The sequence below is a fragment of the Euprymna scolopes genome, chromosome 2 (genome assembly GCF_053919585.1).
Source record: "Euprymna scolopes isolate OS-2025 chromosome 2, ASM5391958v1, whole genome shotgun sequence".
Taxonomy (NCBI): Eukaryota; Metazoa; Mollusca; class Cephalopoda; order Sepiida; family Sepiolidae; genus Euprymna; species Euprymna scolopes.
In genome coordinates, this window is record NC_136483.1 from 127,377,441 (window position 1) to 127,390,718 (window position 13,278).

General features: G+C 33.9%; 1 protein-coding gene across 3 annotated transcripts in view; it reads left to right on the forward strand.

Moving 5' to 3' along the window:
- LOC145295982 (E3 ubiquitin-protein ligase RNF123-like) overlaps positions 1-13,278 on the forward strand; it is a 911,347-nt gene that overhangs the window by 740,087 nt on the left and 157,982 nt on the right. For all 3 annotated transcript variants that reach the window (XM_080141948.1, XM_080141929.1, XM_080141938.1), the window contains one exon: positions 8,200-8,275. In XM_080141948.1, the coding sequence (XP_079998074.1) occupies positions 8,200-8,275 (76 nt within the window). The remainder of the gene's footprint in view (positions 1-8,199; positions 8,276-13,278) is intronic.

A 13,278-nucleotide genomic window follows, 5' to 3' on the forward strand; every position in this document is an offset into this window, starting at 1 on the left:
TTTTTAATAAAACTAATAATAATTATATAAAAAAAATTTTAAATAAAAAGAATGAACTATATTAATTACAAAACATTAGAAACTGAGAATTTCGGACGCTAAATGACTTGTACTTAATTTGCCCTTGTCGAGAATAATTGCAAATTTTTTTTTTTAAATGAAAATTATAAAATGATTTGTATTTTGTGATACTACAGGTCATCTTTATAAAAATAAAAGTTATAAAAGATATGTGAATAAAATATATTTTTTTTAAATCTCGATTGTTTATACCCGTTGCTTATACTTGTGATTTTATTATGCAAAAAAATTGCCTCGGTCTAGAAGGATTTCTCCTTCACTGACCACCTACACACATCGCACTTTAAATAAATATTGAATTGTATTAAAAACACAGAAAGATTTTAAAAGAAAAAAACCCTAAAAAAACATACTGTACATAAAAATTAATCTTGGTCGCAAAAATCCGAACAGCGCCGGTTTTCGGGGGATGCTGAAAATAAATATCCCCGTTAAATTTGCTTCATGATATGAAGAAATTATTAGGTGACCGGAAAGTGGGTGCTCATTTTACATTAAATTTATATAGGAAAGTGATCCCCACTTTTTGAAAAAGTAATTTCTTCATATCATGAACACTACGGCCCTGTCGGTGGGGCATTAGATTACACCGACTGCCCCCCTGCAGAGGGTAAAAGCGTGGCCTTCGTTATAAAGATGGCCGGCCAGCTGAAAAAATGACGTCATCACCGAGGTCCCAACAAGCAAGATATGTGGAACTCTTAGACTGTCAATAATGAACAGTAATTTTTACAGAGAGCGTTACAAAACTTCAAAATTGGATTGAAATAAAGATTAAAGAAAGAACACGATGATTTATACTGAAACTCATCTAATATTAATGATAAAAAAATAATAAAACACAAGTTGTTTGTTTAAGTATTATAAGCAATTGAATATTTCGTTGTATTATAGATTTTAAAGATTAGAATGCGTTCTTTAATTACTTATAAATTACATTTTAAAAAAGTGAAGGAACACGATTTGATTTGTAGTAAACTTGAAGTTTATTTAATATAATTAAATGAAAATTATGCATGTAAGATTATGAATATTTGAAGCAGAACACAAGCAAAACATTTGAAATATTAAAATTAAACTATTTTTTTAATCAAATGAACAATATTTTTTTTTAAATCAAAATGAATATTTTTTAATCAAAATGAACAATATTTTTTTTTAAATCAAAATGAATATTTTTTAATCAAAATGAACCACAATATTTTTAAATGCAAATGAACCACAATATTTTTTCAAAATCAAAAACAATATTTTTAATAAATTCATGAAATATTGCACAGTAAAAAAATAATTAACCTAAAGAAAAAATCATGTTTCTTATTTAAGATTATTTCACCACATAACAAAAATAACATGCAAAATCATTTTTTTATATCCATATTTTCAGTTTGTTAAAATACGTGGGTTTGTATTACTGTAAACATAGATTCAAAAAAGTTGTCAAAAAACAAATATATAACAAATAAATGTTATCAAAGGCAAGATAAGTTACTTTTCTACTAAACTGGATATATTTTTTGTATTTTTATTCAATGTAACATGTTTATTCAGCTCGAAAACCATACACTGTTTACCGATGTATTGGAAAATTCAAGATGGCGTCTGACTCCCTCTTTTACACGGTAAGTTTGGGAAAAGGTGTTATAAATAAAAAACTGGTTAAAATACTGTTAAAAACTCGCTCAATATATGTTACCGGGACATAGCTTGACATATATTCGGCGGGTTTTTAATAGTATTTTTTCTAGTTTTTTTATTTATAACACCTTGTTTTTCGAGCTGAATAAATATGTTACATTGAATAAAAACACGAAAAATATATCCAGTTTGGTAGAAAAGTAACTTATCTTTCCTTTGATAACATTTATTTGTTATATATTTGTTTTTTGACAACTTTTTCGAATCTGTGTACAATAATACAAACCCGAAATGAACGCGCGTTTTTTTTTTTTTTTTAGTTTTAAGTTTCATATATATATATATATATATATATATATATATATATATATATATAAATAAGTATTTTTAAATTTTATCTTTCTAGCTTTAAAAAAAAGTTTAAAAATTTTATCAGCCGGCATAATTTATTTTTAAATATTGAAAATTTCAGGAAAATTAATTTTTGCTAGATTTTTAAAACATGTGTGACAACAGCTTAAAAAAATCGTCTCTTCAAAACAACGTGTTTTAAAGAGTCGATGTTGTCTCGCATTTTCATTGGTTTTGTATGCTGTAAAAAATTTTTTTTTAATATTAGCAATTTATTTGAAGCTTCTTCTTTTGAATGGTAAAAAACTTAGGATGATAATATTGAATTAAATTATAGTTACATTGTGTTAAATACAGGGGGGAGCACGTTAAAACTTACTTTGCTGAATGGAGATATCCACGAGTGACTACCGGTGTTTACCGGTGTCAAGAAGCAACTAATGGACTATCCGTGATGATGTCAGCAGATTAAATTATTTTTGCCCACCGGCCATCTTGTCTTTTAAGACGGTCTTGGTAAAAGTCCCTCAATGGGGGTCCTGGATATGACCTTAAACTATATCCAATGGTAAGGCCCCAGCTTGTTGGTTTTAGGGAGTGTGGAGCCACCCTTTAATTGCCATTGCTCCCAGGTCCACTCTGACCCTGTTAGGGTTCCAACTATGGATTAAATAGAAACCGACTTGAAAACAACAAATATATTCTATTAAAAGATTTTTCTTCAAAATCTTTGGATTCGGCATTAAATAACCCGAAAAGTGTTGATATGCCATAAAACAAAAACAAACAACCAACCAACCATGAAAACTACTTATCTCCCCAAATTTAAATGTGATATTCGTTTTCAGCACAACCGAAAACCTATAAAAGTCGTCATTTTAAAGTTTTTTGAGGAGTTGGAAAGAAACTTGACATTGACCGTTATTTTATATTTGTTTCTGCCATTAAAAGTTTGATTATAATAATTTTATTCAAATTTTTTAAAAATTATGTATTTTTTAATTGACATCATCCGAAATTCTCAGTTATAACGTCGGCTTATTTATTTATTAATTGGTAAAACACTCCCAATCACCCCCATGTAAAGAACCGCTTTCAGAATAACCATCCTCCAACCTCCCCATGTTAAGAACGGCTTTTGAGGTTGGGGGTGTTTATTCTGAAAGCCGTTCTTAACATAGGGAGGTTGGGGTGTTTATAATATGCTGGGGCACTAGGTGTATCAGAAGTTTTGGGGAATTTTTGACTGCGAATAAAATATAAAAAACTCGTAATTTCTCTTTTTAAAGTGGGTTGTTTATTTTCTTTATGGAATATACTTCCAAAATAAACTATTAAAGTTGTTTTAAAAGTAATAGAAATATTTTTTATTTTTTAGAAAACAGTGTTTACAAAGTGCCTGCGCGCATTCATGCAGCCATTTTTTTTTTTACGTAATGAAATCAATTGAATTTTACAATTTAAATTTTTTTCAATTTTTAAACTTTAAAAATCTATCAAAATTTTTCTATTGGTTCAATTTTTAAGCATATTTTCAAGTTCAATGTGAAATTTTATGCTCTTTTCAATAAAACTAATATAATATTCTAGACAAGCGTTTTTTTTTTTAATTCACCCCCCCCATTTTGAAATGTCTATTAAAATGAAAATAATTAATTTTCTCACCTCAAATTTATATATCACAAATTGAAGATAACAGATCAATAAATAAAATAAGCTAATTTAAAACAAAAAAAAAAAAAAGAACAGTTATTTGCAAATTTATCTGTAAAGTCCAAAGTTTAAAACCTTTTTTTTTAAAAACCATGTTGAACTTTTTGGTTTTTTTTTTAAGTGAAACCTTATAATCTTGTTATATTGTTCAGAAAATTTCGTATAATTACGACATTTTTTTTTATTTCGTTCAATGTTTTTGTTTTTTCTTAGATATTAAAAAAAAAAATTCACTCCATAAAGAAGAAATAAAATATATTAAATCAAAAACTCATGTATTTTTTAAGAGAATAAAAAAAAATCAAAAATCGGTCGAGTGTTTTTTTTTTTTTTTGTTTAATGGAAAAAACTGATAAGTGAAATGGGATCATTTTTCATAAACGGTGGCCCATATTTACTAACTTTTGTTTACAACACGCAATAGAGAGACATTAATTCTGGCACTTAAAGCCACCGAAGATGTCAACTAGAAGAAAAGCAGACATTTGTCTCCCTTTATTTCAACTGTGAAAAACATCTAATGTCACCTTTTTTTGAAGAAACTATTTTATTTAAAAAGGACATAAAATATAAATATGGATAAATTCTTAACAATGAAGAATGGAAGTACCCATTGATTAGTATTTTTTTATAGGTAAGTGATTTTTTGGAATATATATATATATATAACTACTTCATTTACTCACATAAAATTAATATACGAAAGTATAAATTTATGCGTAAACTTTAAGTATTTACTTCCAAAGTGCTCAATACATAGGTAGAGCTAGTTAGTAAGTTATAAAATATATATGGCGATCAAGCTACATTGAATATTCCACATTTCATCCACTCTAGGACTCTTCAGGCTCATGCGCATAAGCCTGAAGTGTCCTAGAGTGGATGAAACGCGGAATATTCAGTGTAGCTTAATCGCCATATATATTTTATAGCTTACTATATCTTTATCTATCTATATATATATATATATATATATATATATATATATTATTGAACTAAGTTAAAATTTGTTGATTTTCTTTAAATCTTTTAAAGAAAACCGATTTAAAAAAGCAAATATTACATGATTTGCTATTAAACCTGTTATTTTTTTTAATTTGATCTTTACTTCTTTAATTGAAAATATAGGGCTTGAATTCCATTTTTCAAGTAGTTATAAGCATCGAAAGATAGGAGGTCGAATTATTCAAGTTTTTATCATGCATTTTTAATGGCGATTTCTGACACTGCTACTGGGGCACGTTGTAAAAATTTAGCATTATTTAAATTATTATTATAAGTAGTAATAGTAGTTTTATCAAAAAGTTCTGTAAATATATATAAAAAAACGCACTCAGAAAGACACCCATTTATTTAAATATATTTTGTTTAAATACGTTCATTTTATTACTTACATTAAAAAGTTTTGTGTAAATAGAAAAAAGTTTTTTGTTTTTTTAATCCTTAAAAGTTTTGTAAATATTTAATATTAAAAAACATGTTTTGTAAATATATATTTTTTCTTTTAAATCTTAAGTTCTGTAAATATATTTTTAAAAACATATTGCTCGCGAACATTCAACCATGTCTGCTATTTGACGGCAATGTCAAGGTCGAACAACCGGTGTCACTTGAAATGTTCGCTAGTATTCGTCTTCCGCTATGGGGTATCTCATCTTTACTTGATCTGCAAATATATTTATTTAAAAAAAATTGCCTACAATATAGTCAGTTTTTAGTTTACAGACATGAAACTTAATATTTTGGGTATTCGAACCCATGTGAAACTTTATATTTGGGTTTGCGGTGCAAAAGTGTGAAAATGAAAAAAAAACGGAATTTGCCAGGTGATATGCATGTGTAATATGGTTCATGTTTTAATTTTTAACCTGGCAGCAAACATGTCTTCATAAGTCAGGCATTAACGTCAAAGGAAAAAGTAAATTATAAGCTAAATGTTTCACTTTCGATTCTCGGTGGTGGTGCACGAGTCATTTTTTTTTTTTTTTTTTTTTTTTACTTTTTAAATCATTGCTATATATTGTGTTCAATATAATATAATAATAAATACAAAATCTGCATTATTTTAAGATTATAATTAAATATACAAAAATTAAAGGTGGCTAGAAAACTAAAGAAAATCAAAGAGTGAATGTCACCTTAAAGGTAATCAAAGTGACTAGTGGAGAACAAGAAATTAAACAATAAAGGGAGAATTATTATCGATGTTATCGATGAGGTATGGGAGTTATTTCAAATTGATGATTAGGGTTATAGGATTTAATTGAGGCTAAGTAATTTTAAAGTTGTATTTATATACATACACATATATAGATAGATAGATATAAATAAAATATTCAGAAATTTCTCGAGAGCTCTTTTGGTTATCATCTTTTCAGGAGAAAATCAATACCAAGCAAAACAATATTATTGGTGAAATTAAAAAGCACTAAGGGGAATTCGGATGTGCCAAGAATTAAGAAAAAAAAATAAGAAAATGCTTAAAAAAAAGATTTTAATCTATATATACAGTGTTTAAAAGCGACTAAAAATTGTCACAATGAGGGGAAAGAAGAAATTAAAAAAATAGAGGTCAAAGTTCCCCAAAGTGAAATAATGTTTTTCTTGTCTCCTTTTGCTGGCATAAAGAAGGTTTTCGAACCGCAATAGAGACAGACTCCAAAACTTTAAAAAAAAAAAAAAAAAAAAAATTACTTGGCCTCAATTAAATCCTGTAATCTACTTAATGGTTTTTGGAGTCTGCTCTGTGTAATACCTTGAACCACTCTATTATATTTAGCGGCACAGCATGAATTGTTAACTAAATGCTGGCCAATAGCAGAGTCCAAGACTACAGAAGGAGGGAAACTACCAGATCCTCCCCTCCCCTGTCTGATTTTAGATAGAACGTGCTGGTTTATACATGTTAGCAAATGCAAAGATATTCTCCCGACATAACCATCATCGCACTGACATTTAAATTCATAAACAATATTACTATTTTGAGTGTAGGACAAACTATCTTTGCGAAAAGAAGGAAAAGCAGGCCTCGTAGTGTATACCAAACATAAGGAAACAGAGTAGAAGCAATTAGAAACATTTATTATAATCATAATTCACACACAGGTTGCAAAATTTCGACATACAACTGAGCCAAAGAATGTTGAGTAGAACCTATCATAGATAAAAAAAGGTCTCAGTGGAACACCTTGCTTATGAATTTTAGGGAGACCATACAGTCTGGGACGTTATGACCCAGAGGGTCTTATCTTGTCATAAACGTCCCTGCAAAAAAGGTTCTTTTTAAATAATGCAAGTAGACAGCTTTGCATTTCGACCTCGTTTTTGCAAGTATTATCCGTCAACTCGACAGCGCCAAGTTTCCGGAATTTGGAAGCATCGTTAAGGATTAATAGCATTTTCTCAACGTAATCAGATTTGTCCATAATCACAACTCCTGCACCTTTGTCTGGTTTACACATATAGATGTTGGCATTTGGCTTCAATGCTTTAATAGTTTTAAATTGCGTTTTATTCCAAACAAAGTCGCTATGATCAATAAGAGTGTTGCTATATCGATATGCTTAGTCACCAAACTAGAAATATTTTCCAGGGAATAAGGAGTATTATGTGTAAGCTGAGAAAACAAAACCTTAAAAGAAGCAAGTGTTCTCTCTCTATTTATACTAGTGGGGGGAATACAAAAATCTAACCCCTTAGATAAGACTCTGTTTTCAATGTCTGTGAGAAGAGTTTCTGAAAAATTAAAAATATGTTAGCTTCGATTATTAGGTTCACAACCATATCTTCTTCGAACCAGAAGAGCAAGTTGTGTATTATTATCACTGGAAACATGTTGTTTAGCATATTCATCACCGCTAGATAAATACTTGCAAAAGCGAAAAAAGTAAAAAAAAAAAAAAAAAAAGGGCAAGAAACTCTTCACTACAGACCAAAGTTGATGACGGGTACTGATATATAATTCTAGCTTCTCCGTCATCTTGTTAATGTCGTCTCGTATAAATGTCCACTCCATGGATAAACTGGGTTTAACCTTAGATGCAGCAATGCATTTGCTAATGTAGAGTGGGGCCACATCTTGTTTCAGACAAGAACCCTGACCCTGACCCTAACCTGACCCTTACCCTGACTGACGGAACGAGAACATACTATCTATGAAGTAAATAAAGGGTTCCGTTTGAAATTCTGTTCAAGTTCATCAATTCAACATAAACATTCCTGAATTTGACAAGATACACCTGAAGAAGGTGGGAGGTTACATCGACTGAAACTTTGTGAAAATCACACTCAAGATGAAAACAGTAACATCAGGTTGATGTTCGCAATTGGATTATAAAAATATGACATTTTTCTCCCAATGAAATAATTGCATTTTGATTAGATTTTATGTGTGTCTTTTTTTTTTTTTTTTTCCAGTTGTTATGTCAAATATTAAACCGAATTGCAACGCGGAGTGGAATGTTTGAAAATGTAATTTCATTGCCATTACCAGGTAAGTTTTATTATTTTAAGAATTAAATCTATGATTTGTAAAAGAAGGGTTAGTTAATATTTTCCTCAATTTCAGAACAGGGTTGCTATCAGGTTGCACTAAAAGGTCAATATTGACATCTGTGGAGTAGAATGCCAAATTATAAAGTTAACATTAGAATAAAAAAGAAAAACTTTTATGGAGAGTAATAAGATATTTTATGCTTGTTTAGTAGAAAATTTCAACATGAAAGTCAAAATAAAAAACTTTTTTAGATGGGATAATCAAAGAATATATTTATGGATTCTTATCAGAGAAGACTATGTTCAACAATCAGTTAAATCCAAAAACAAGATAGAAAAAGTCAAAATACCATTACTAATAGCTATCGTAAACTAATTTTTTTTTTTTTTCAATATATCAAAAAAAAAAAAATTGTAGATATATAGTGTTGCAAGATATTAAAAAAATATGTAATTTGTTTTGGTATCTCAATTAATATTGAAGCCATTTAAAGTTAGTTAGGCATTGCATTTTGTGTGATACTAAATACAAAGCCAAGTAATGTATAATTGAAGTTAAAAACTTCAAATAAGTGAAAAAAAATTATAAATATAATGCTATATTTTATTAAAAGAAAAATATAGATAGAATTGATAATTCTTAGATATATCCAGTCTTAAATGTTGGTGAAAAGTTTTATAAATCCGATGCCATCTATATATATAAAAGCGAAAATGTATGTATTTCTGCTAAAAACTTTCGACAGACACAACAAAAATTCACAAACTTGGTCTCATATGAAAGCCCCACCCTCCGGACGACAAATATCGAAAAATTGGCCCAAAAGAACCATGAGAAGTGGGTCAGCTGATCGATTTTCTGCAGGGGGGGGCAAAAAAGTGACATTTTAATGATATTTATACGTAATTTAATAAACACTGAGTCATGTCACATGACCCTGACGTAAGCAAGCTGTAATGGCGATATGTATATGAAAACATTGAATAGAGACTTTTGTTATCGGAAAAAAAGACACATCATACACATCAAGATACAAAAATTTAACGTTAGGAAAACGTTACCAAAGTTATTAGCACTTTAAAAATAGTTAAATACGATAGTTAAACGAAAAATAACAAGCCAAAAATGTGAATTAAAAAAAAAAAAATATGCTTACCAAAAATATTAACAATCGATGTTTTTACAAAAAAACAAAACAAAGCGAGACGATATTTTCCTTTTTAGTAACACTCTTTAGAGTAAGGAAGACGAAGTGAGAGAGAGAGATGTCTAAACAGGAAACGAGATTCGTTTTACTGTGTTTTAAAATGTAAATAAACATATAAGAGTGATTGTATTTGATCACATCCCAGGCCTATATCCTTCTTACTTTCGAGTAACGTTTGTTTCTACGAAAGATGAGACCGCTTGAATTCTAGGAACAAATACTACACTTTGATCTTAGCCAAAAAGACCAAGTAAAAAAAAAGATGTGTATTATATATTTTTCGTATATTAGCTTGAATTTAAAGTACAGATACTACACTTTGATCTTAGCCAAAATACCAAGTAAAAAAAGATACGTATTATATATTTTTCATATGTTAGCTTAAATTCTAAGAACAGATACTACACTTTGATCTTAGCCAAAAAGACCAAGTAAAAAAGATGCGTATTATATATTCTTCGTATATTAGCTTGAATTTAAAGAACAGATACTACACTTTGATCTTATTTATATAGTTTATTGTCATTATATTTTACATTTTTTGCAATAGAAAATTGTAAAAACATGAAAAAATACAATACAACAAACTTAGGCACAAGGCCCTATAAGAAATTGGGGAGGGAAAAAGTTCAGGGTCTTTGTGACTATCTTACAAAAGTAAATCATGAAGACTTTGGAGTCTTACTCTTGACTGGCAACATTTACCAAAATACCTCATTCACTCTATGGATCTTAATCTAACTAATATATCCCCAGCGTTTAAGATTCAAAAATATATATACAAATTAATCATCATTTGTCTGTGTGTTTGTGTATGCATTTTTTTTTTTTTTTTTGTGTATGTGCATTTGTGTTAAAGTTCAATTTCATTTGAAAAATAAAAAGTTCTTAAATTAAATGTGTAAAAATTCGTGGAGTGAGGAAAACTACTTGAAAAAAGTTCTTTGCAAAAATAAAAGAAAACAAAAAAGATCTACTGGGTTGTTAGTATTGACCCCCCCCCCTGTGTTACTCTATGTGACTAGACCCCCCCACTGTTTTCCGGGGAACCAAAAACAAGCAGGGAGATCCCTATCGGGGATTGGGGAAAGAGCCTTAGTGTGGGTGGGCGAAAATAAAGCAGCGGGAGGAGGGGGTTGGAAGGTGACCTTTGAGTAGGGGAGTGATCAGGGGTGTTTAAAAAACAAACGGGTGGTGTGGTAGGGGGCGACTCAGAGGTTCTCTAGTACCAGAAAAATAAAAACGGGAACAGGATCTCATTTGTACCACCAGTCAAGAGTCTTCTTAAGTTTTTCTTAGCTAGAACCTAAGCGGGGTGGGTTCCGAAGGACCCAGCACCGCCCGTGCCATGTCTAAGGAGGGAAAACGTATTCAAACTTGGCTCCTCGACGGATGCACAAACTAGTGCTGTGCACCCACCTCTTGTTAAACTCCGCTTTGGGCAACCTCCTCCAATCGCACCTGATCTTTACTTTAAGCAAATGTTTAAAGTAAACGATCAGATCCCGATCTGAAACAGATGTCCCTTCACGGACCAACTTAAGGCACGTGATCCAGATCACCATACGCGCTACTGCTAGGATCGCCAGGAAAACCATACTTTCCTCCCTGGGGAATGGCGGCTCCATGTTGTACACAAAACAACCTATGTCGAGATCGAGCGGCTGCTCGCCATCGATGCGAGCCGTTACCTCTTCGACGTACTTCAATAGGGCCTGGATCCGGCTGCAACTGAAAAACGCATGCTCGACCGATTCGAGCTTGTGTTCGTCACAGCGTAGACACCAGGCCCTTGTTTGTTCTTTGTACATGCTGAATTCGTCACAGAGGGGCAGTGTTTTTTGGACCAGTCGCCAGGTCAGGGAGAATTCCGAGTTTGTCAGAAAATCCTGACCCAGCGCCTAACTCCAATGAGAACGGACGACCTCCATCGACCAACCTAACCGCCTACAAAGAGGATCCTTCGCGGTGCCCACCACTAGCTCCCGATAAAGTTTCTTTCTAGGCTGTTCGAGGACACTGGTCCCCGGCAAAGCTCTAAGTGCAGTCCGGCATTCGGCAAAGAACTTGGACTCCCCCCTCGGTCTACGACGACCTTCTACCAAGGGGTCGGGTTTGAGATTGGGAAATGAGTTCTCAACCGCAGGGACCCAAGGAGCGTTCTCCTTTAGCGAACGACCCAGGAAAGCCAATCTCTCAGCGTTTTTATGACACAAGAGACTGGGCTGACCCAGGCCTCCCTCGCTTGGACGTTGGACACAGACCTCTCTGCACACATAATGCTTACCCTCGTCCCACAGAAGTGAGTCGAGGTGCTTTTGTAAGCGGGTTAGGCGTTGTGCAGGGAGAGGAAGTACAGGCAATCGGTAAAGGATGAACGGAAAGACGTATGTAGCACACGCTTTCGCCCGACCCTTCAAGGACAATTTCCTTCGAATCCAAGTCTTGACCGACGATTTGACCTTGCCATATACTTCCAACCAGTTTTTCTCTAGCTGTAGTCCCAGTCCATACCAGACACAGAGAATGCGGACCGGCCCATCGGTCCAGCTGAAGATACCTGGAAGCGAGTTTACCCCAGTCCAGGCCCCCAACCGCAGGCCGACAGACTTGCTGCGGTTGAAGACGGCCCCTGTGACTTCTTCGTATCGAGCGAGCACCTCGATCACCGCTTGAACGTCTGTGGGGCAAGACACGAACACGGTGACGTCATCGGCGAACGCGGAAACCCTGGTTCGTGTGCCTCCAGGTAAAGCAATTCCACGCAGAACTGGTGTAGACGGCCCCTGTGACTTCTTCGTATCGAGCGAGCACCTCGATCACCGCTTGAACGTCCGTGGGGCAAGACACGAACACGGTGACGTCATCGGCGAACGCGGAAACCTTGGTTCGTGTGCCTCCAGGTAAAGCAATTCCACGCAGGACTGGTGTAGCCGCTTCGTCCCTTAACTTGCGAAGGAGGGGTTCCAAAGCCAGGACGTACAAAAGAGGAGACAGTGGACAACTCTGACGCACCGACCGAGAGACGGCGAATGACTCTGACAGCTTACCGTTGATCTCCACCGCTACCGTCGGTCTATCATACAGGACAAAGATCCACTTGCGGAAGTCTGGATTAAATCCGGCGGCCTCTAGCACAGATCCCAGGAACCGATGGTCGACCCTATCGAACGCCTTGGACTGATCCAAACTGATCAGCGCGGCTTCCGTGTCGTCTTCTATTCCCTCTATGATCGAGCGAATCAGATGAAGGTTGTCCTGAATCGATCTCCCCTTCACAGCATAACTCTGGTTGGGTTTGATCAAGTCAGTGATGACAACCTGCAAACGATTCACCAGAATCTTTGCCCAAATCTTTAACTCTGTGTTTAGCAGAGTCAAGGGCCTAAAATCATCAAAAGTTTCCACCCCACCATGCCGTTGACCTTTCCTCAGCAATGTGATCACTCCCTTGGTCACCTGTCCTTCAGAATAGGGACCAACATGGGCGACAGCCTCAAGTAAAACTCGTAGGGTAAACCATCAAGCCCCGGGGACTTGTTGTAGCTGACCTGCTTCAACGCAGTAATGACCTCATGTTCCGTAACAAGACCATCACAGCTAGCCGCCCGAGCCGCCATGAGGCGGGGCGAGTCAGCCAAATAGCTGCCAAACTCATCGACCCTGAGTCCGGGTAGTTGGGTGAAGCACTCCGATAGATGCTCCCGAAACACCCCGCATATCTCCCGAGTTGATACTAGAGCATATCCTTCCAGATTATACACTTTCCGAATGTACCCGTCCGAACCACGCC